This window comes from Poromitra crassiceps, assembly GCF_964638095.1.
Source record: "Poromitra crassiceps genome assembly, chromosome: 4".
In the NCBI taxonomy this organism is placed as follows: Eukaryota; Metazoa; Chordata; class Actinopteri; order Beryciformes; family Melamphaidae; genus Poromitra; species Poromitra crassiceps.
Window position 1 is genome coordinate 30,155,710 of NC_139626.1, and position 25,034 is coordinate 30,180,743.

General features: G+C 43.2%; 1 protein-coding gene and 1 pseudogene across 2 annotated transcripts in view; both read right to left on the bottom strand.

The window, feature by feature from the left end:
* Positions 1-476: 476 nt before the first annotated feature.
* LOC310776106 (E3 ubiquitin-protein ligase TM129 pseudogene) lies at positions 477-1,534 on the bottom strand (annotated as a pseudogene). Its single transcript has one exon. The product of its transcript is annotated as an E3 ubiquitin-protein ligase TM129 pseudogene (transcript).
* Positions 1,535-2,705: 1,171 nt separating this feature from the next.
* The window catches only part of wdr90 (WD repeat domain 90), a gene marked incomplete at its 5' end in the record, with an annotated part of 39,559 nt that continues 17,230 nt past the window's right edge, over positions 2,706-25,034 (bottom strand). Inside the window, 24 exons of the mRNA XM_083635874.1 lie at positions 2,706-3,175; positions 3,402-3,483; positions 5,873-5,992; positions 6,130-6,273; positions 6,965-7,095; positions 8,464-8,638; positions 9,812-9,934; positions 12,076-12,250; positions 12,758-12,881; positions 14,286-14,454; positions 15,259-15,449; positions 15,665-15,821; positions 16,719-16,840; positions 17,042-17,144; positions 17,244-17,326; positions 17,437-17,601; positions 18,399-18,524; positions 19,461-19,501; positions 19,615-19,748; positions 21,895-22,023; positions 22,458-22,619; positions 22,798-22,928; positions 23,968-24,098; positions 24,636-24,772. Of these exons, the coding sequence (XP_083492000.1) occupies positions 3,018-3,175; positions 3,402-3,483; positions 5,873-5,992; positions 6,130-6,273; positions 6,965-7,095; positions 8,464-8,638; positions 9,812-9,934; positions 12,076-12,250; positions 12,758-12,881; positions 14,286-14,454; positions 15,259-15,449; positions 15,665-15,821; positions 16,719-16,840; positions 17,042-17,144; positions 17,244-17,326; positions 17,437-17,601; positions 18,399-18,524; positions 19,461-19,501; positions 19,615-19,748; positions 21,895-22,023; positions 22,458-22,619; positions 22,798-22,928; positions 23,968-24,098; positions 24,636-24,772 (3,213 nt within the window). The 3' untranslated portion in view covers positions 2,706-3,017. The remainder of the gene's footprint in view (positions 3,176-3,401; positions 3,484-5,872; positions 5,993-6,129; positions 6,274-6,964; positions 7,096-8,463; positions 8,639-9,811; positions 9,935-12,075; positions 12,251-12,757; positions 12,882-14,285; positions 14,455-15,258; positions 15,450-15,664; positions 15,822-16,718; positions 16,841-17,041; positions 17,145-17,243; positions 17,327-17,436; positions 17,602-18,398; positions 18,525-19,460; positions 19,502-19,614; positions 19,749-21,894; positions 22,024-22,457; positions 22,620-22,797; positions 22,929-23,967; positions 24,099-24,635; positions 24,773-25,034) is intronic.

Genomic DNA, 25,034 nt, shown 5'->3' on the forward strand with positions numbered 1-25,034 from the left:
CCAGTCAAACGGAGATCAGTTTCAGGGGAGGCTCAGTGAATGGAATTGGGGGGGGCTGGATTTTTACATAAATTATCAAACGGAGATCACATAGATTAACCTAAATATGTGTGATTTGTTTAAAGATAGTTCAGAGATACAGTAGTTTTGTGGAATCTATATTATCCCACTTCCCCAGTCAGAAACTAATAAATGCCTTGAGAAGGAACTTTTTTTAATGTATCGGGTGTAGTCTGAAGTATGTCAAATAGCAATATCAGGCTATCTTGCCACAATTGTTGAGTGTCTATGGGATCAAATAACAATCATGATACCATAGGCATCCAGCAATTGCGCAAGGGGGGCACCTTTTTCCAAGCTTTGTCTGGGGGAGGCCTACAGTCTCAGACTTTGAAAACCTCTGCAGTAAAGCAATCCAAATTCCAATACATTTCTCTCCAAATTCCTCCCCCCATCTGCGTGCGTGCGGCGTGTTATCAGTGAACCAGACACACATCCAGTATACAGAATGTGGCTCTACAGGTGGGGCAGGGGACTGTGCTGGCCAGCCAGGTCTCAGGTCTTTGCTGGTCCTGCCAGCTGGCGAACCATCGACCCAGACAGGAGACACCACATGGGTCTGCAGAAACACTGCTGGCATGAGGCATCATCACAGTCTGATCAGCTTGGTCCCTGCGGGTGCCTGCATACAGCCCCATACAAGTCTCCAAGTCCTGTCCTCTAGGGGGAGTATAGGACTGATTGAGTTCCACCTGAGCTTTGAATGTTTCCAGGAAGAGATCACTGATGGTTTGGTGGATCACAACGTTGGCAGCATTTCTTATGGGAGCGTGGAGTTTGTCCCTCAGCCTGATATCAAAGGGTCTAACAGAAGGGGTGATGCGGTCCACTCTGAGTCAGTATCTGTGTGGCTGAGGCTCGACTCTTGTCACTGTCACGACTGTGCCTCTGTAATGCCACATACACATGATAGGTGGTTACCTTCAACAGCCAAGTGTCAGTAATAATAAGCCTAGCTTCAGGAGGCCAAGTGTCAGTAATAATAAGCCTAGCTTCAGGAGGCCCGCTAGCAAATGTATCTATCCGTCTAAACTCAGTGTTGATGCTCATTGCCACAGTGCCCCAGGCGGATTGGGCGTGCAAGGAATGGTTCTGCAGGGCCCGGCTGATTGGATGGTTAGACCAGTGGAGGCGGGACCAGTAGATGATGAGCAACCAGCTAGCCAAATGGAGGCAAAAGGAGAGGAGGAGAAAGGCTTGCCAGCTGCCACTCACCTGCTGGATATAGCCCAGTTTGTTTTCTGGAGCAGTGATACACATCCCCATGTAGTAAGCCAGAGGCAGTGCAGAGTGGAGCAGCATGGTAATGCTGGTCCTCTTGACGTGGTACTGGATGAAGGCGATATCCTCACTGCCCAGCCAGGACGAAAACAGATTCTGGATTGTTAATCGAATGGAACTCGCTCGGCGTAAACATGAGGCAGAGAGTGAACACTATGTAAGCCAACATGAACGTGACTTCTGGGCTCTCCATTGTACTAGTATGAAACAAGACAGACTAATAACAGCGTGGCCTCCCTGTGCAGTCTTTAGTTGGTCACGTCTTCACTCACTGATGACATCCCTCACTCGAGTATGACTGTATGACATCAGTGATATGTGACCTCATCACTGTCTGACATCTCACTGATTTATGACATCATCCGTGAACTGTATGACACCAACAGTGAATTATGACCTCATCAGTGATTTATGACGTCATCCGTGAACTAGGACATGACATCACAATCCCCCAGAAATACGGAAGCCCGCAGCAGTGCCAAACAATCGTTAATATCTCAAAAACTATACAGCACATCGCTTATATTTTTACGTGAGAGCAGAAGTATCTCAAGAGTGTGATGTATAATATATGCATGTTGTGTTAAAGTTGTGTGAACTGTCGCGGTCTTTTAAAATGTAAACAACATAGCCGGGGCTAGAGTGAGACACTCAAGGCTGGCTCCATAGGGTCGCATTGTCATTTCCCCCCAGTGATGCGGTTTGTTTACCAAAAAGCTGCTGGCTGATCCCTCGTATAGTTGTGACCTGGCCACCAGGCCGAGCCGTCTAGACCTATATGACATCATCTGTGTTGTTGCTGTTTTTCTGAATGAACCAGATCAGAAACAGAACCGATCAGAAAACTTTTTTTTTAAATTAAAACTGATCTCAATTCAGAAAAACAGGGTGATTTTTTTTCTCTCAAGTGAATGCAATAAGCTTCTGTAGGTTTTTCTCATTGTCTATTAGAAGAAATGTTTAACTAATTTTGAGGCAGCTTGATGTTGGAGCAGCCTGCTCTACCTGGATTGTCCCAGAGCCATTCTCCCACCCAATGTTATGAAGATTGGGGATACTCAGAGAACAGATCCACCCTTTGCCATAAACTGCTTTGACAGTCCAAACCTCCAAATTCAGACAGAGCCACTGAATCAGATGCTGAAGCAGGTGGGCGCCAGGCTGCTACTCACCTTGGCAAAAGTGGAAATTGCTTGGTACACAGTGTGTGTGGACTTAACCCATTGATACCTGATGCATTCACTCACCAAAACTTGCACAATGGTGGTTAACTTGCAGCAAGAAAACCTAAAATAAATTCAAAACCATTAGAAATTATTTTTTAACAGAAAACAAAATACCGTAGTCAGTTTAATAAAAATAAAAAATAAAGTGTATTTGAAAGCTTTTGAAACTGCTCACAAGAAACAAAATAACACTTGCGGCATAAACTGTGTAGCAAATGTTACAGGAAGCTTCTTCATAAATTAAATATCCCCACCCCCCAAAAAAAAGTGGGGGGAAAAAAGAGTCTGTGAACCCATGAAATGAGATAAATGTATTAATCAATGCTCTATTAATAGAAAATCAGGCACGTGAGCATGGGGACGAACTGTAGTGCATTTTCAACTTTGTTCAGTCCATATCGAGCATTTTTCAAACACAAACCAACTGTGCTTTTTGGTTTGGAAGATTGTCTAGAGACCCTGCACCTCCCACAGCAAAATCTCGTTGTGAGCCACGGTGAAGAGGAGCTTGCCAGACGGAGAGAAGTGACACGTCTGCAGGGAGTCGCTGTGGTGCAGGAAGTCCTGGAACCGCCCGCTGCTGGACTGGATCAGCTTCAGCACTCGCTCTGAAGAAGAGAACGGGCGCACATCAAACACTCGGATGAGAACCAATCTCATTTGGACTGTCTCTAGAGAAGCTAACTACAAACATGTTCCAAGCTCATTAAAACCTCATTCAAGTTACTCATTTATTGGCTAGCATATACTTTAGATAACTGTTAGCATATACTGTTAGCATATACTTTAGATAACTGTTAGATGTAATGGTAAACAAGGAATAGCAGAATGCACCTTTTGATCCCACAGCTATGAGATGCATGTTGGAGAGGCTGAAGCACGTGGCCCAGTGGGGAAGCGCAATCGTCTTTATTACCTGTAGGGGGCAGAGTGCATACCATTACACAATGCATGTGGACGTGTGCTGTCGCAACAGCAGCTGCTCTGTGTAGGTGTGAATCTTCAAGATTCAAGACTCACTTTAATAGCCACAGTAAGTAATCAGATTACAGGAAAATGAATTTAATACTTTGATACCTTGGAAACAATTTTTCAGAACAATTTATAAAACAACAACTGATTCCTATTCCAGAATATTTCAATTGAAGATATTTTAGAAAATTACTGCTGCTACAAAACAACAAAATATGGGCCCTTTAAGTTGTTTTGTAGCAGCAGTAATTTTCTAAAATATCTTCAATTGAAATATTCTGGAATAGAAATCAGTTGTTGTTTTATAAATTATAAATTATAAACAACAAATTAAGAAATGCATAATATGGCCCCTTTAACAGATTTGGCATTGAGCATATGTGGCAAGCCTGTGGACCACGAATGGAGATAAACAAATCCAGGATCTGCCCCCTTGATCTGGTTTGAATGAACAGACAATGAACAGACAATTTTGAACAGACAATGAACAGACAATTTAAATCGAGCTAAACGATACCACGAAGGTGGTTATCAGCTGGGTCTGTCAATTTAGGATTTCCCTATCCAGCTCTGAGCTCGTGCACATGAAAATGCACATGCACGTGAGCTCGTGCCCACAAAAGGTGTGCTTTGTAACAACTAGCCAATCACAATGCAATATGGACAGCTCCAGATTTTACAGCGCTAGGTACACCTATTTCCTCATTCATTAAAAGTGCACATCAAAAGTGTAATTAGCAGAGCTTTACTGTATGTCAGAATTAAAAATCTGCCTTGCATATTAGCCTGTTACTGAGGACATTAGTCATTTCTTTGAACAGCGGTTTCTGCCTCTACGTATGAGCTTACAGCAGCTTCAATTCACCCTCTCATAAAGTCAATAAAACCTGCATGTCTTTTTACGATTAGAAGTAATGTGCAATCTATTTCAGTCTAAATTTCCAAAATCCATAGGCCTATTTAGACCATAGATTTAGGCTCAATGAATAATAATTATCTCTATCACTCATGATGTGTTTGGTGGCACTGATGGAATAATTCCTATAATACACACAAAAAAAAGAATAAAAAAAAGAAAAGCTGCTGAACTGAATTGGTACGGGCATAGTTCACTTTTCATTGATAAAAAATAATGTATTTTGTGGTCACATATTGGCAGCAGAGTGGCATATTTCATACAGGACTAATGCTGGAGAATATATGAAGATTTCAATGACATCATACAAGCTAAAAGCAACACAGTTACAGCTACAAAATGCAGGAGTAGCCTAGATATGAATTACATCGTGTATGCAACATTTTTACATCGGTGATTTAGTGATATTTCTTCACGCACCGTTGCGCTGCAATTGGCAGGGTCAAACACAGCTACTTGGGAGCAAATAAAAATGAATAAGTATAAAAACATAATGATATTCCGAAGTGGTAAGTAGGCTTAATTTAATTATGTATAAGGGCAAGGCTTCAGTCCTCAATTAATTCAACAGGAGCCAATAATGTTTTTCATTTGAATGCAATCTATTTTTCATATGGGGACCCTATATGAATGGTGACACGCTGTTTCCAGAGAGCTGATTGGTCAGAAGGTGGGTCTTTCATGGATTTTGATCTTATTCTCTGAACTTAACCTGCCCAGGAGCAGGTTAGCCGTGCAGCATAAGTTGCGATGGTGATCTATCTCAGTAAGAAGTGAACTCGTAGCGTCGTAGCACGGCAAACCCAGGGTTAAACCTGAAGTTACCTCGCTAAGCCACTAATCTTGCTTCGTGGGACAGGCCCCGGGTCTGCTGAATAGCCACAGTGTTCGCCTGTCTATTTTGTTGACAAATAACCATATTTTGGGCTCAAAGTCCTAAAAATAAGCTGTTGGTAAATGAATGGTCTGATGAGTGACGTATGATAGACAGTAAATACAATATTTACAGTAGATACTAGCCGTTCGCTAGCTGTTAGCCGTTTAGCTATGTTTGCTAACCGAGTGTTCACCAGGCTCAAAATGCAGCGATAATAACTTTTAACCAGTTCGAGTCATGCTCTTTCCATGAAGCCCATATTGCTTTGATATGTAAAGAGTTTACTGAAGACAAGAGGGCGCTATTCTGCTTCTGTTACAACAGCGCCTGCACTCATTATGTTGCAGTGGAACAAACTATTGCGCTTAAGTTCTTTGGCACCAATGGTGACGTGCGTTGATACAGTGCGTGCCGCGCGCATGGACGTTTTCATGGAACATCAACGGTGAAACAGGTCGTGGAAAAACTGAGTGGAGGGGGGCTTTAATGGCTCACAAGCAAACAAAAAAAGCAGAGCTGCTAAGCTCTGAGCTACGGTACCTGTTTTTTAGCCAGGCTGTAGTAGGACAGCTCTTTCTCCACTCCATAGCCGGTGTAGACCACCAGGCCGGGGTCAGCGGGGCAGAAGGCCGCCAGGCTGGGAGGCGGCCCGTCATCCTCCTTATGCGGCAACACAAACAACCAGATGGTCAAACATTTAATCAAATCAATAATAACAAACTGGATTTCTATTGCACATTTCCAAAAATCCATCTATAGTCATTACCAAGCACTACCAATTAAAACACAGATGGTACCCCAAAATAGGCGGGAGCAGGAAATGTCAGCCAGTCTAGGAGGTCACACTTATCCTTCAACCAATCAGCAGCCCACACGCTGACACGCCTGTCTGCACTGGCAGCCAACCACATCTCGTTTCCTTCCAGTCCAAATTCCTTATACTAGGGAGAAGAATATAAAATAGCATCAGAAGATGAGAAAAAAAACAACAACAAAAAAACGTGAAATGTCACGAGAAACAATGGAAGAATTTGAGAAAGCTGCCTGTGTAAGTTCATTTTTCATCTTCAAACATCCAGGTGATAGTTTAAACAAGTCAGTGTGCAAGTAAATGTCAGCATTTGTTTATTTTTCTATTTGGGGCTTGCAGAAGACAGCAGCACATGCACTGGTATTTCAATTCCCCATTAAAAGTACATTGCGTGGAAAGTGGAAATGCATTTAAAGAGTACATTTACCAAAACATATGTATCCATTATGGAAGAAAGGCATTACCTGAAGTTCATTATTCAGTATCTCTAAAAATATAGCAGATATAAAGCAAAACATTTCGATCTATCTATCGATCTATCTATCTATCTATCTATCTATCTATCTATCTATCTATCTATCTATCTATCTATCTACTGTATCTATCTATCTATATATATGTATATATATACGGTATATATATATATGTATGTATAATATATATATATATATATATATATATAGACTCAAACTGCATGAGAGGAAAAAAAAGAAAAAGACGTTGCAGTCCTGCCCACACTGTCTGATTGACAGGTCGTCTCTGGGAGGTGCGGTGCAGGAACACAACAGCAATGATGGCTTAGCACAAAAGATCATTCTGACCTGCTTGCTCACACACTGGATGCTGGTGATCGGTGCCCCCTTGTGGTCCCGGATGACGCGGACAGTCGCTCCGTTCACCGGGCTGCTGACTGCCACCAGGCCGTTCTGCCCCCCTGAGAGGATCAACCGACCTGCAGGGGGCCACAGCTAGATGAACCTTATCCACTCACCCATCACCATTGACTTCAGCTATACTGTACTCAAGTCAATGCTGACTTGTTTTCTCTCCAGTTGTGCGGGCAACCTCCCTGTGTTATATGGACAAACTTCACCCGTGTTTTAAACTGGCATGAGGGTGAGCAGATAATGACAGAATTTTCATTTTTGGGTGAAATGTTCCTTTAATGACGCCCGAAAGAGGCAGTTGGAAGCTGGGTCGTCCGGTAGAAGGGCGATCCTCCCTCCTATGCAACCCTGCTGCCCCGCCCCTTTGATCATTTAACCATTATTATATGAACTTTCTGAGGGGAAAAAAATCTGCCCTAAAACACTTAAGGAAAAAAAGCACTAGCGATGTAGCTTGCATTACTGGGACGATTTAGTTGTTTGGACGTGTATTTTTTGGGGAGTTTGAGCAGAACATTAAATGTTTTTCAGAGATCTGAAACATCAACAGTAAACACCAGGTTTTGGTGTTGGTCCCTCAGAATCAAAGAGTGTTGGATTCTAATCTAGACCCAAAAATATTCCCCCCATGTTCAACAGTCATACAGGGAGAAATCCATCATAGAAGAGGTAAAGACCAACTTCTCCACTGACAGCAGCCTCAATATACCAGAATGCAATGCAGCCACAAGACATGTTCCATCTTGGGTAAGGGGCTCCGCTGCGATCATAAACACGCCCCAATGTTCACAAATCTGCTGGTTAGATGGCTATATTTAAATGCCCATACCCTTTGATTGAAACCAACAAGTTAATGCCCATTCTTTGGGGGTTGTCAAAAGGCATTCTGGGTAACGTAGGAAATCACTAACTGAAGTAGAAGAGGCATATTGAGGGAAAGTGGGGACACCAAAAAAGTTAACTTAGCACTTAATCACAAAATAACTCCTGGAATGCACAGAACTAGAGCTGCAACGATTAATCGATTAGTCAATCGACAGAAAATTAATCGACAACTATTTTGATAATCAAATCGTTTTGAGTATTAAAAAAAATAATCCCCTGATTAAATGTGCAGATTTTCTGTTATTTGTTTTACTCCTCTGACAGTAAACTGAATATCTTTGGGTTGTGGACAAAACAAGACATTTGAGGGCATCATCTTGGGCTTTGGGAAACACTGATCGTCATTTTTTTTTAACCATTTTCTGACATTTTACAGACCAAACAACTTATCGATTCATCGAGAAAACAGATGAATTGAAAATGAAAATAATCATTAGCAGCCCTACACTGAACACCACAAAGTGATGACAAGTTCAAGTTAGTACAATTACTGTAAAGCGATAGAGAGTTCTCTGGGCAGTTTGAGTGACAGTGCAGTCCTCTCTCACCATTAGCAGAGTACTGGATGGTGGTGACAGCCACAGTGTGGGGGTGCAGCTTCATCTCCATCTCTGAGGAGGCAAGGCAGAAGATCCTCAGCGTCCCGTCGCTGTAGCCTGCTGCCACACAGGCACTGGCCCCTGAGGAGCCGACGACAGGACTCCAGCACACACAGCCACAGCCCTGACCAACAGAGCACAGAAAGAGGATGTATTAAGTCCTGGTGCGCAGCTTCCCTTCCCCCTTTTTCCAGATTTGTATCACATTTTCTCCCCACTTGCACTTGGCTAATGTCCCCTGCTCTCCCGGTTGTTGCTCCACCCCTTCTGTGGATCTGGGGAGAGTAGACTAGCTAACACATAGTTCCTCCGATACATGTGCAGTCGGCAGCAGCCGCTTCTTTTCACCCGACAGCGAGGAGTTTCACCGGCAGGACATAGCAAGTACGTGGGAGGATCACACTATTCCCCCCAGGTTCCGCTCCCCTCCTGAACAGGCGCCCAGACCGACCAGAGGCACTAGTGCAGCGACCAGGACTCATACCCCACTGGCTTCCCACCCGCAGACACGGCCAATTGTGTGTGTAGGAACGTCCAAAAAAACTTGATAAACAAGACGTTAGAGGGGCTTGTCTATAACCGAGAAGTGACCAATTCGATCATCCTTGTTGTTAGAGAAAATATAAGTTCCATGGGCGTTTCCTAATGAATAAGCTAATAGTTGCCTAATAATTGCATACGCATAATTATGCTATGAGTTACCATGACATGACATCTCACACATATAGATTCACCCGTGGCATTGAGGACTTCTCTCTTTTGCTGAAGCCTTGGACAGTGCTTCGAGTTCCATAACAACTGATAACAGTTTCCCTGTCAGACTCAAGCGGATGCACACACATTTCCAAAGTTCATCTCCCCTCCTCTCTGCCTTTCCTCCTCTCTCTGAGTATAAAGCATATGTCAAACTGTCAGTCATCGCTGAATATTGGGACTCTGTATGACATATCAGATGTATACATTGAGATTCAGTCTCTTCTATAACACAGTGTATAGGAGAATGTATGGTTTTTAATATACTTCTATAAGACATCTTTCTGGCTCTTGGTTTCATTTATTTGGTTTATATAAGCTGTTATATATATATATATTATTGCGGATGAGGAGTGGTTAAATTCCCTTCTCTAACACTTGTAGACACAAGAACTAGCTGTCATTCTGGATGACTTTCTGAATGTGAATGTAAATGTAAAAATGAAAGTTCCCCTTGTTCAAATTGGACTAAAGACATTTCAAATACTTCCCTAAAATGACAGATCTGGTGTGTCATCATCTTCACCGGACTGTATTCCCTCACCTGGTTGAGCACCTGGAACTGCACCACCAGCTCGTTGCTGGGGGCCGACCACACCCTCACACTGCCGTCCTCCGCGCAGGTGGCGAAGTGGCTCTCGTCTGGGCTGAACACCACGTCACTCACCTGGACAGCACAGAGGAACAGACAAGGACCACAGGTGAAGCCATGTGTCTCAGAGCAGAACAACATCATGACTGTTTGTGGATCATACCCAGCTTTAGCCCCTGCTAAGGTCCAAAAAGCAATGCAATTTCAAGAGGACATGAAACATGTGATCATATGACTCGAGCTTATTTGCGTTTTACCTCAGACAAAACAGTCAGGACGCTGCTTTTTCAAGTCTGAAATTTAGCTAGATTTGCTTGAAAGATGTATAACATTTCAGCTTTTCACCAACCAGGGCGCTGCTAGATGTAGATGATGTCACTAGGTTGACCATACAGAATCAGAATCAGAATCACTTTTATTGCCACAGTATGCAAGTTACCGTAAATTCCGGACTATAAGCCGCGGCTTTTTCCCCGTTTTTTGGCCCCTGCGGCTTATATAACGGTGCGGCTTATCTATGGATTTTTTCAGCAAAAAAAAAAAAAAAAAACGGAATTCTCTCTTCTTTAGCACTCTTTCTAACTATAAATCCACTTCTGTTTTAATTTCCTCTCTTGCCCTCTTTTCACCACACCGCGGACACTGTGTGCACTGTAAAAAAAAACACAGGTGGTGTTGTGTTATGTTGTTTTGTTGAAATGTTAATAAATGGGAGCTTCCTCAAACAGCCATCTCTTTCCCGACAATCCCCTCTGTGCACGAACCCTTACATATGGTAATTAAACATTAAAACACAATTAAAAAAAAAAAAAAAAAAAAACATTAAAACACCCGCGGCTTATAGTCCGGTGCGGCTTATATATGTAACAAACAGGCAATTTTGCTGCTGCGGCTTATACTCCGGTGCGCCTTATAGTCCGGAATTTACGGTACATACGAGGAATTTGTCTTAGTGTCTGTATGCAGTGTAGCGGTCACATCAATATACAGAGATAAGAAGTAGGAAGATAACTAAAGACAATCGCAAAGTTGCAAGTGCAATCAAATCGAATCAAATCGAGTCAATATATACAATATGTACATGAGTGGTGAAGTGTTCTGTGGATGATAAATATGAATTTACGTTGGATTTACATGAGATTTACAGACTGAGTTAAATAGACGTTAAATAGGCAGTGGATCTACATGAATTTACAGTTAGAGTTAAATAAGAGTTTACATTGAATGTACATGAAATTTACAGGCTAAGTTAAATAGGCATTAATGTGCAGGGAATTTACATGAATTTACAGTCCCAGTTAGACAGGCATTAATTACTGTACAGTACAGTAGTAAGGATTTTGAACGTTTTGATGAAACAAAACAATCAGAATCCAAGTTAGAAACACAACAGCATATGCTGTGAGCCTGTTAGAATTCAAAATCCTGACTACTACCAACACTTAACTAGCCTGTACTCCACTACTGTACCAGCTTTTTTCCTTCTTCCATGTCCAAATCAAGTCACTCCTGCCTTCTGTCTGAATGTCTCTTGTAGATAGACTCCCTCTGCCATCAGACCTCTAACTGGCTCTGAGAAGAGGGACCACATCACTCCTATGCTGGCCTCTCTTCAACAGCGCACACTGTGCTTCAGAACCGATTGTTTTTTTAAAGCTCTAAATGGGTCGGCGCCAAATTATATTATTGATCTTGTACGTTCCCATTAGGCCTCTAGAAAGCTTCAGTGATTGGTTAAGGGGCTCTTGGATGTTCTGTGGTTGAGGATGGAGCTTAAGGGCGATTGAGGTCTGCCCCCTCAATCGCCTTCAAAACTCATCTCAAAACCCATTTCTATTCTTTAGCCTTTGACTCAAGTGTGTGTCTGTGTCGATTTGTGCAGGGATTTTTGTACAGCACTTTGGCGATGATGGCTGTTTTAAAGCCCCTGGAAACCCAATTCCACAATAACCTTCTAATTAACTCCAGTAATTTAGGGGCTCATGTACATAATAGTAAGCATCAAAAACGATTAAAAATTAGTTTCAACCCAAAGTCGAAATATTGTCAATGTCATTTAAGTTTTTGTAAGCTTTCAAATTTGGCTGGGTGGTTAATAACACATTTTTCTGTGGAGTGACAAACTCAAAAGACATATTTATGTTTGGTTTCCAGGGCCTTTAATTAAAGGAGCTTTCAAATGAAACTTGACCATGTGATAAAGTGCACATTAGTACCTTGGTCTTATGTCCGATGACGAGGCGGATGCTGCTGTTGTCCAGCCAGTTGATGTACCACAGTGTGCCGGCTGTGGTGCCCACGATGCCCATATCCATTGGGACATCAAATGCTGCGCTGACCGTCGTTCCGTCCAGCATGATCTCCTGCTCCAGCAGCACCACCTGGGCCCCACTGATGGACACACAGGAGACCAAAGAGAATAGACTAGTAGTCATTACATGGAGACTCAGGATAAGGATAATACCGACTGTAATTTAATCTAGATGATACAAACAGGTCAACATTCCTGATGAGGATGAGAGGATGCCATATTCAACACACCAAAACATATGCGGTTATTCCTCTTGTAGATTGCTGGTATTTTTTTCTCTGACGTGTAGTGAGGTATTTTTTGCACATCACTACACATGTCTGCCAAACCACCAATCAGGCGCAGCAGGGAAAAGCACCACAGAGTGTGCAGTCATGGATGCAATTGTAGATGATTGCCAATCATCTACAATTGTGTTTTGACATGCCCCTTATCGTTAGAGTGGCCATTGACATCCTCCACCTTCAGCATTGGTCTTTAAATATAACTGCTATGAACACTGACACATCAGATGAGATACCTGAAGAAAAGAAGCTATTGCACATATGACACAGGGAAAAGATGTTTACAGAGTATGAGCTGCAGACCTGTCCTCCGTGTTGGAGACCTCTCCCCCAGGCTTCACGCCCTGCACAGCGTCAATCCCCCACAGCCGCAACCAGCGGGTGTTGCCGCCTGTCAACAAACGGTTCCCTCGACACAGCAACACTCCTGCAGCAACAAAAACCACATCTGTCAACAAACCGTTCCCTTGACACAGCAGCACTCCTGCAGCGAGAAAAACCACGCAAGTCAACAAACGGTTCCCTCGACACAGCAACACTCCTGCAGCAACAAAAACCACATCTGTCAACAAACCGTTCCCTTGACACAGCAGCACTCCTGCGGCAAGAAAAACCACGCATGTCAGCAAACGGTTCCCTCGACACAGCAGCACTCCTGCAGCAACAAAAACCACATCTGTCAACAAACCGTTCCCTTGACACAGCAGCACTCCTGCAGCGAGAAAAACCACGCAAGTCAACAAACGGTTCCCTCGACACAGCAGCACTCCTGCAGCAAAAGAAAAACCACGCATGTCAACAAACGGTTCCCTCGACACAGTAGCACTCCTGCAGCAAAAGAAAAACCATGCATGTCAACAAACGGTTCCCTCGACACAGCAGCACTCCTGCAGCAAGAAAAATCATGCATGTCAACAAACGGTTCCCTCGACACAGCAGCACTCCTGCAGCAAAAGAAAAACCACGCATGTCAACAAACGGTTCCCTTGACACAGCAGCACTCCTGCAGCAAAATAAAAACCACGCATGTCAACAAACGGTTCCCTCGACACAGCAGCACTCCTGCAGCAAGAAAAACCACGCATGTCAACAAACGGTTCCCTCGACACAGCACCACTCTTGCAGCAACAAAAACCACATCTGTCAACAAACCGTTCCCTTGACACAGCAGCACTCCTGCAGCAAGAAAAACCACGTCAATCCATTTTCGATTTACAGAAATCCGAGACCAAAATGAACCAAACATACACTCAAAAAGGAAAGGATCTTTTATGCCGTTTTACCAACTGAACTAAAAGCTTTGTGGACCAATAACAAAATAATTCAAAATAAAATATATATTACACAGCTTTGTTGAATACTCAATTCTGATTGGTTAATAATGGCATTCTACGGTCTGTTGTTTCTGTACAACAGACCACTGCTAGGTATAACAGACTGCTGCTATGCATGCCGTTCTGAAAGACTGGAGGAACACATCCAGTCATATTTATTTATTTAGAAGGGAAAATGCATATGAATGAACAGTACAGATGTACATGTAAATATGCCAGATTATAGCCCGAAGGCTAGTTTCCATCTGGAGTCCCTTACTTCAATCTGCAGACAGATGTCCGCTCAATTTAACTGTTCATTTAGCTCATTCGTGACACCGGGCGGCAAAAAAACAACAGCATTCTTTACTAAGTAGCCGTGTAATAAGCGGGATTCGCAGAGAGGTCTTGAATCACCCTGAAGGGGTTCATTTCACGATAATGACCGGCTCGCTCGACATGATCCCTTACTTAATTGACCAAACAGAAAAATGACCAGAATATAGACTCGTTTGTACCAATCTCTCCCTCGTCGGCTTCCCAGGTCATGAAGCAGCGCTGTGTGTTGACGTCCCAGGCACAAACATGCCCCCGATTGGTGGCAGTGAACAGAATGGAGTTGGTGTGGTAGCATAGAGCCGTCAGCTCAACATCGCCAAGCTCCTCTGGTGTATTCACCCTCTGGACCTAAGATGGCGACAGATTGGTTCATGATAATTGTTCAGGCAATCCTACCAACCAAACTTGCCTTGAGGCTCCAGGTAATGATGTTTGCAGTTAGACACGCTCAGAATTGCCATCCAAACAAAGAACTAAGAGATCTGACGTAATTGATAAAAATAAACAATATTTATTTTGTATGCAAAGTAGATTCTGAACAACAATAGCTTGCTGTAGCTAGAAAAAAAAGATCTATAAGCCTTACAAATACGACAGTAAAATGCAGCCAAAAACTGTAAGGTACCTGAGCGTTGATTACCTGCCATGATATAGGGTACCGTAAATGTAAAGGGCAAACCAGGGGGGGAAAGGGCGTAGACCAGGTAAGGCTCCATATTCGATTTCCACAATAATAAGAGTAATAATAATGATAAGAAGAAACCAGTTTACTAAAAGCACAAAGATGTTAACAAACTAAATATCTAATGGGGCAATAAAGATACAATTTTCACCACCGTTTATGAAATGAGGAATTTGGCTCCTAAAATAATGTACCTATGCAAATACAATTAGTAGCAAAGATTGATAAAGTTCCATCGACTGACACCATTGCTACCCTCAAATATGTTTCCCTCAGTGACTGCTAAATGGGGCAATTGAGCCACAATAAATGGAGGCAAAAACATGGTGTAACCAGTGTTTTTTCAGTGCGCCATGCAACACTATTGAGTTCTACTTACATTGTTACCACTGACCTCGAATTCACTACGAAGTGAGTCCTCAAACGACTGATAAGTCCAGTGAGTCAGTGAGTTTGAAGTGGTTGTGTACCTTGAGGTCCACATCCAGGCCATGGGTGTGGATGAGGCAGAAGAAAGCTCCTTGGCTGCCCACACAGGCCAGCTGACTGGCCGCGGAGGGGCTGAAGGCTGCGTCGTGGACTGGCCCGGACACACTCACGCTGGACAGCAGCTGGAAGGTCCTGCTGCTCCACAGCGCCACCTCGGGGTCAGAATAGTCTCCTACAAGATGTTGGGAGGCGTCAGCGGTCAGTGTGAGGCATTCAATGGGGAACAGTATTCTAAAGACATTTGCTGTACTTTAGAGGAGTCCAGTGAATTCTCATGACTGTGTAATGTGCGGAGGTACGTATAAGAAAAGTGGTTGTGAGAATAAACATAACGTAGGCCAATTGTTAGATCCTCATGAACAATTATTCCAGCTTTACTTTACTAACCAACAGAGAGGAAGAAGAGGTCGTCCCTGGAGAAGGCGATGCTCTGCACCGCCCCCCTGTGGTAGGATATGGTATTACGGCAGGTTCCATTCTGGACATCCCATATGCAAATGAGGCTCCTGGTGCCAGTAGTGCCGCCTGCTGCCGATGCCACGGTCTGGGGGGGAGATAACACCATGTCATCAATCTCTATGGTAGTAGCAGTTAAGATTTTAGCGGTTAGGATTTTTGAAGTCAGTTACATCTACCGGTAATCCAAAGTGAGACAGCAAAAACAAGTACCGTAATTACCGTAAATTCCGCACTATAAGCCGCACCGGAGTATAAGCCGCAGCAGCAAAATTGCCTATTTGTTACATATATAAGCCGCACCGGACTATAAGCCGCAGGTGTTTTAATGTTTTTTTTTTTTTTTTAATTGTGTTTTAATGTTTAATTACCATATGTAAGGGTTCATGCACAGAGGGGATTGTCGGGAAAGAGATGGCTGTTTGAGGAAGCTCCCATTTATTAACATTTCAACAAAACAACATAACACAACACCACCTGTGTTTTTTTTTACAGTGCACACAGTGTCCGCGGTGTGGTGAAAAGAGGGCAAGAGAGGAAATTAAAACAGAAGTGGATTTATAGTTAGAAAGAGTGCTAAAAAAGAGAGATTTTTTTTTTTTTTTTTTTTTTTCTTCAAAAAAATCCATAGATAAGCCGCACCGTTATATAAGCCGCAGGGCCAAAAAACGGGGAAAAAGCCGCGGCTTATAGTCCGAAATTTACGGTAAGCACTAATCTCCTAACTTTCGTGCTTATTTCACTTAAAAGTAAAATAAAACCATTTTTGCTAGAAAACATCAGCAGTGCTTTGTGTTGATTCGACAAATTATAGGCATTTTTCTTTTTACCACAGTAGACTGTCTCTCGATGAAAGCCTCCCAACCCAAAGTGGTTTGAAAAATCACCAGAGGGACCCAAGCTCTTAAAAGATTGTACTAAGGTAGTGTATCTTATCCCTTCATTACACTCACTAAACTCTTGGATCTGGAGCTGAGAGAGGTACCTGTGAATCGTTTGTGACTGCCAGAGTAGAGATCTCCTCAGTGTGGCCCAGCAAGTGCCTCTGATGTCCTGTGTGAAGATACTCCACCACCACCACACAGCCACAGGAATACGCATAGAATCCTGCAACAGAATTGAACGTCTGGATAAGCCAAAAGAAACAGATGCTGCCTCTTTTGAGGAACAGCTGAGATCAGAGATTTCACCGTTTCACCGCTGTCTGGAAGGTTATTATAGTTTCAGGTTTGAGTGTTTGACATTTTTAGTTTAGTTTGACTTTTTAGTCATATAATTGTAGTTAGTTTTGTTTCTGATGATGATAACCTTGGTCTGGGCTCCACACCATGTTGCTCCGCCCATTGCCATTGTAGCCAATCACTGCTTTCAGCCTCATGCCCTCCTCTCCTGGCTGGGAAGCCACAGCAGCCTGGATCGCAGAGAAATATTAAGAGTGATCTTTCTAAAAACACACAACAAAAATAATGTATTAACTATAAAATATATCAATCTATATCGTGCTCTTTACCTGATCAAGAGTGGAGGTCTTGAAACGTGGATTAAAGTGCTTGTAACAGTCTGGGCGTATTGGCTTGTTCCCTTTCAACTCAACTAAATGTGCCATGAAAATGAAATGAAACAGAAATATTGTGCAGATGAATCACAAAATCTTCACAAATAGAGATATTATCCATTCTATTAGTGCTGAATGGGGTATTTACCATCATCCACTTGACTGGTGTTTAGTGGGGAGGAGTTGGCCAGCTCTGTGACCTTCAGGAAGGAGATAGCAGTTCTGGAGTCAGGGGAAGAACCAGAACCAGCAGCTGGCAGCGGGATGGGCGGGGACAACTGGGCATCATCACAAAGAGAGAGGGAGCCCAAAGCTGCAGGAGGGAGACAGGACAGAGCAAAATAGAGAGGCAAAGTGAACGTCACTTCCTCCTGCTTCAGCACTGTACCAGAGATTTTCATCCGCCATTTATTTTCCCATAGACATTTCGTAAAATGCGTATAAAAATAGTTTTACTTGGTAAAACGAAACGGTTCAGCTATATTTGGAATCGGGAGAGACCATAGAACATTTCACTTGGACCAAAACAAAAAACATCATAATCAAAAAAATATTTTCTTTAAATCTGCATTTTCTTTTTACATTTTGGTCAGAGTGAAAGGTTATGCGGTCTCTCCTGTTTATATCTGAACAGTTTGGTTTGAACAAGTAAAACTTTTTATAAGCATTTTACGAAATGTCTATGGGAAAATAAATGGCGGATGAAAATCTCTGGTACAGTGCTGAAGCAGGAAGTGACGTTCACTTTGGCTCTCTATATAACTGAGCAAGAAAACAACTTCATCAGTAAGCCCCTGTGTCCAATGGAGACTTCTAATTTCAGCAAGTCGCACTAAACACATTCCTGCTGGAAATGCTGCTCATGGCTCTTATTGTTGCTAAGCAACTACTGAAAACATGTTTGTGGCTTGGCCTTGTTATGAGTTGAAATATTTCCTTTTTGCCGACAGAGGAAAAGAAAGAGAGAGAGACACATGATCGCCTACACACTCCCCAACCGCCAGGAGTTAATTGTGTCAAGCAGTTATTCCATTTCCTTGCATTTTCATATAGATAGCAATGGACGAGGTGTGCTGGTGGATTCAATAAAAGTGGAATAGATATCCTCACCGTCTTGGTCAACCCGGTCTATTGCGCTGATGTCCAGCTGTGGCGGTGGTGAGGAAGGCAGGGGCGCCGTCTTTCGAGGCATCCCATTGGACAGCAGCACTCCACTCACTTCAGCCTCTGGGTGAGCTGTCAGTCACACATGAAAACAAAAGAAGCAGCAAATCATTTATTAGTAATCATTGTATCAGGTAACATTTTTGTCATTCAGACATTACTGCATGAAATCATGTAAGTGAGGTTACCTGATACAGACATTACTGCATGAAATCAATAAAGTGAAGTTACCTGATACAGACATTACTGCATGAAATCAATAAAGTGAAGTTACCTGATTCAGACATTACTGCATGAAATCAATAAAGTGAAGTTACCTGATACAGACATTACTGCATGAAATCAATAAAGTGAAGTTACCTGATACAGACATTACTGCATGAAATCACGTAAGTGAAGTTACCTGATTCAGACATTACTGCATGAAATCAATAAAGTGAAGTTACCTGATTCAGACATTACTGCATGAAATCACGTAAGTGAAGTTACTTGATTCAGACATTACTGCATGAAATCATTAACGTGAAGTTACCTGATTCAGACATTACTGCATGAAATCATTAAAGTGAAGTTACTGTACCTGATACGGACATTACTGCATGAAATCATGTAAGTGAAGTTACGTGATTCAGACATTACTGCATGAAATCATGTAAGTGAAGTTACCTGATTCAGACATTACTGCATGAAATCATGTAAGTGAAGTTACCTGATTCAGACATTACTGCATGAAATCAATGTAAGTGAAGTTACCTGATTCAGACATTACTGCATGAAATCAATCTAAGTGAAGTTACCTGATTCAGACATTACTGCATGAAATCATGTAAGTGAAGTTACCTGATTCAGACATTACTGCATGAAATCAATGTAAGTGAAGTTACCTGATTCAGACATTACTGCATGAAATCATGTAAGTGAAGTTACCTGATTCAGACATTACTGCATGAAATCAATAAAGTGAAGTTACCTGATTCAGATATTATTGCATGAAATCAATAAAGTTACCTGATTTAGGAGGCGAGGCGTAGCTCACTTTGGGTGGTGAGCTGTGAGTGAAGACAAACCAGAGCACACATTAAGCACTGAAAACGAACATGTGTTGCAAGGCGTAACACACAAATCACATCACAAGAATCAAACACACAATCTGGATCAGTACCGGCTGTCACTGTGAGAGTCTGCAGGCTGTGCCAGGAAGTCCCAAAGGAATATGGCGTCTCCCACTGAGACCATGCCCAACTGGTCAGGGGTGAAGCTCACCTGGTGGATGGGCTCGCTGTGGCCTATGAACATCTGGTACAGACAGAGCATATTAAAATTCTACTGACACCGTCCCAGAAAAAAAACATTGCAGCCAGAACACGAATTCCAATACTAAAACTGCCCAAGACGACACACTTTCTGTGAGAAAATTCTTTTCACATCACATTATGTGATGTGAAAAGAAAAGCAACATGACTCATACTGTATGTTGCTTTACATTAAAGAGTGTGAAATTGCTGACTTCACAAGATGTACATTTTTCTATGTATGTTACAATAAACAAGTTCTGTCTCAGAATATCTTGCATTGGGGTCGATCACAGTATTGCCCAGATGCTCACGTGAGCATACTTTGCAAATACACAAGCTAGTGGTATTGACTTTATGGAATACAACCAGTGGAGAATTTGTAATCAATGGTCAAACTAGGGATGTTCATCAATTATCGATAATCGATAATTGATCGTTGAGGAATGAATTCGATCACGTGGATTTTTTCCCGATTATCGTTTTTCTTTTCTTTTTGCGGACTAGGTTTGGGTGGAATTCGTTCCTCCTCGCCCCACTCCATAGAGAGCCCCAGGAACGAGTCCGGAAATCATCGATGCTAACAGCCCTGGTTCTTCACAGTTTTCGCCTATGGGAGTTTTGAATGGGTTTTTGGCGCGATGCTTCTAATAATCTCTCTGGGCAACGCTGGCTTAATCAAACGCGAACCAGTGTTTAGTAATATCATCTTCACACACGAGGACCACTTTTATGAGTTTTGAAGCTTTTATGTGCCGTTAAAAGGGTGGCTAGCTAGCAAACGGCTAAATGAGACTACACTTTTGAGTCGATGGAGATATATACGTCAATAACGTCACCACTCAAAGGACGAACACGGAAATATCTTTCCCTCACCTGGTTCAGCCCCGTTCAGCCCGGGGTAATCAGCGCACACATCAACAACAGTCCAGGTTGAGTGCTGACATGACGTGGAAGCCTATGCGACAGTGTGTAGTTCTGGAATATCTTAGCTCTAGCTTTTTACTTCTAGGGCTCGCATTTACGCTACAAAACTCATGAAAGTGGTCCTCATGTGTGAAGATTATCCCGCTGAACCTTGGTTCGCGTTTGATTAAACTTGCGTTGCCCACAGACATTATTTGAAGCATCGCGCCAAAAACCCATTCAAAAATCCCATAGACAGAAACAGTGAAGAACCAGGAAGTTCGGGACTTCCGCATTCAGCCTACAAAAATACGTCATCCCTGGGGCTCTCTATTGCACAGCCGACTAAGGGTGAGGTGGAGCTTCATATAGTCTCTAGTTTTCTGGCTGGGCGGGGGCCTTTGTGCCAACAAAACTGTTTTAAACATGGGGAATTCACACAGGCATGCGCCGGGGACACAAACAAACGCACCCAGCGGTCTGCAGACCTCAGTGAGGCTGTTATAACTATGACACTTCGTCCACTTCTCTCCTAATTTTCAACAAAGTGTGACTAACGGTACACGTGTTTAAGTGAATTCAAGTCGTTTTATTTGTTTATAACGTTATGAACTATGAAGTAGCCTAGTAGCAGCAGTCAGCATGGACTCAGCTAGCCTTTAGCTGCTAACGCCCACCTGAATCAATTCACACACATCTCGTGGGAGTCGTGGCTAATGATATCCAAGCGTCGGACTGAGAGCAGCTGGATGGAACTCGACCATCAGGACAGATGAGGTTTTTGTCACGAGTTTATAAGCCTGGAAGCCGCGGCCCCGGTGAGCTGAGTCCTACTTTCAAAATGTGAGTACAGTAGCCTAGCTAGCTAGTTAGTGTAAGGCTGTGTGACTATGTACTGTGGTTGTCAACGTTACCGCGGGTTTGACTCTGCTGTCAGCTAAGCTGGAAGACGCCGATTGCCTTACATCATGTAACCTGACATGTTTGTTTACCTGGCCACAGCGCTAGTGTCTGATATTCTTACTACACAGCGGCATCTCCATTATAGCTGGCCGAACGCGCAACGTTATTACCAGACCAGAGTAAAAAAAATATATATATATATTATTATTATTATTACGCTATCGATAATCGATAATTGATCGTTAATTTTCCCGAATTTCAATTATGGAAATTGTTCAAAATGAACATCCCTAGTTCAAACAAGTGTAATTCCAAAAGATACAAATGAATTGTTTGTCTACCTGCGAGTTGACATCCAGCTGCATGTTGTAATCCCACACTTTGACAGCATTGTGTCCAGCTGTCAGCAGGAATCGACTGTCCTCACTCACTGCCAGAGATGAACACTGGTGTTTGTGCACCTTGCATACCTGTTGGGGAGATATGCCTTCAGCAACAAGCACTGCCAACGTAACCTGACGCTGCCAAATGGAGGTGGTGTTGTGAAAACAATATCGCCCCCATCTGGCAGCGTCAGGTTACTGCCAATGTGGAACTCACAAAAAAAGCTGTTTATAGACAAAATAACAATAATATAATAATAACAAAATGCCCACCCGATTTCTCCACATCGGGTGGAGAAAGACAGCAGTTACAACTATGTCTGTAGCATTATTACCTTTTAGAGTGAACTAAACATTCTTCTTTCACTTATTTACAAGTAATCCACTTTCCCAATGCTGACTTCTGCACTGTTCCCTCTTGAATCGGTGACAAACCACAGACATCCACCAAACAGGACTGCTTTTTCACAGAGAGGCACTCAAGAGTTTTCAGTAGTAGTAGTAATATTGGGTGGTGGTACCTCTCGGAGCAGACGGCCTGTCTTGGTGCTAACCCAGAGGATCTTGTTAGCGGACGTGGCGACCAGCAGGTGTCCAGCGGAGGCCGCAGAGAAGCAGACCTTCAAGGCAGAGTCCAGACTGGTGCTCTCCACGTCCAGGATACTCACATCCACACGGAGTAACTAGAGAGGGACAAGGCAACGGGGACACAATGACAAAAGAACAACAACATGGTAAAGCTCAGGCGACTGGAAAATCATTTCAGTGAAGGGCGATAGCTGTCACCACCACCTCCTCATCTTGTAACTACAACTAATACACACCAGAGGGCGCCATGCTGAAAGGTGACAGTGGGTATACCTCTTCCAGAGACCGTGCGTCAGTGATGGTGACAATGTACTCCGAGGGCCCGACAAAAGCCAGACAGCGGCCGTCACTGCTCACTGTGAGAGCATCTGGAGCGCGCTCAGTGCCGCGGGCCACCACATTACCTAGCCAATCAGGGGACAGAGAGAATCAAACAAACAGCAGGGCAGCTCAACGGGCGCTGATATACCAACTTACAGTATGGCTGCAATTCGAATTGTTCAGCAATACCAACGCTGCGGTAATACTGTCGTGGTGGAAAGCCTAGTTGGCTAAAGTCCACTCACTTAAAGTCGAGCTGAACCCAAAAATGACTTTTATTTTCTTTTAGTTCAAATACCTGGGTACTATGCAGTGCACCTATTTAATAATGTATGCAAACAAAATCACAATCTAATTTCTTTAGTTTTTCACACTTTTTCACATCAAAAGTTCATTTTTCAAGATTTCATTGATAACAGTAATGTACAGTTTGCTGACGTCACCTAGTACTATCAAATTTCTACCCCATTTCAACCAATCATATCACGACATGCAGCTGTCAATCAAATCTTCATTTCTGGATAATTTTCTCTTCCAAATGAAGTAGAAAATGGCGCCTAGTGCCTGTCATCTGGCAGAATTCCTATCCCATAAACTAACTACTAACTTGGCCAATTGTTAGAAACATGAACAAAAAACAAAAACTATAATCTCTAAGAATGCAAAGAAATGTAACTGGCTCATTAAAACGCGCATTCCAGGGATATCGTATTTATAGCAGCGATGATGGCGCGCGCATCCGAGAGCTTGGTTGTCAGGGGTCGCACTTCGGAGATTCCAGGCCGACGTGCTGCACTCTCCGCTCGGCAACACGAAGGCAGCTGGCTGCCTGCGGCTCACTGAGCTCCAATCCTCCCGTCAAAAGGCTCTTCCTGAGGGGAGCGCCACAACACACTGAATCCCACTCGATTTGGAGGCGGAACACGCCAGGATTGGCCAAAGCCCAATCCAGTCCCCAGAATTGTCAAATGTATGTTTTTCAGTCTGAAACGGACTCATATGCACGTGATGAACGGGTTCAGTTCGACTTTAACATGGGCTAGCCGTAGCCAGTTAGCAAGTGAAAGTGGGTTTGTGCGTCTGTGTGTGTGTGTGTGAGTGTGTGTGCGTGTGCGTACATACACAGTACTCTGATCACATGGTGATCGTCCTCAGAGGAGTTGTAGAGTGTGAGAGAGCCCAGGGAACCAGCGCTGTACATTAACTCCCCATCTGGAGAGAAAGCAAGGCCCACCACTTCTCCTCTGTGCTGCCTTTAGATAGAGATAAATACACAGACACACAGGGGGAAAAACAGTCATTACTACCATCTGGAGCTGGAAAACTGACAGTTCTGGGTTCAAAAAACAAACACCTCCGCATCGACTAAAGTCGAAAGGACTTTTTTGTCATAAGGTGAAGCCACTCTAAAAGCCTGGGTCCAGACCTTCAAATCCGCCCACTGGTCTCCACAGAGTTGCGTTTTGGCTGCTCTTGAAATGGAATGTAACAAGTTGACAATTCAGTCTGATTAACCCCAAAATGTTTTTATTTGTTCACTTTGAATATGCAAATTAAAATCGCATGCCCTAATGTCTACTCTTCTCCTATAAACATACAGGTTATGTAGCCAGTTCTCCAAAATCGAATTGCATGAATCGAAATTGGGTCATTATGTATTATTCAGGAAAATGGAACATTTTTTTTTATGTTAAATTAAGTCATCAAAGCAAATTCAATAAGGTATACATCAGACCCAGATGCCAGCCCCCTCTCCGTGCCATACACCTTCCAGGTGTTACTGGACGTACTTGTGTTCAGCCAGCAGCTTGGCACTGGAGATGTCGAAGACCCTGACGATGCCGGAGCTGAAGCCGCAGGAGAAGACCTGCTGGCTGGGGTGGAAGGCCACAGAACAGGGGCTGTCCTCTGACATGAAGTCATACAACTGTGCACAGAGACAGACAACAGGTCTAGGTCAGTTTAGTCTCAACGGCAGACCCATGAGAGTTCTTACGCTGATACACTACGTTACTGCATGCTGCAGAGCTCTCTCTGGGTCTGGGACACTTTCCCTCAGAGGGCTGGTTATGGGAGGGAACCGTTCACTTGGCCAGTCATATGCCAGTGATGGCTTCAGGCCTCTCCAATCAGTAACGACTTTGCGATCAGACAATACGGGAGGCGCAGCCCATTTTTCGAACCACTCT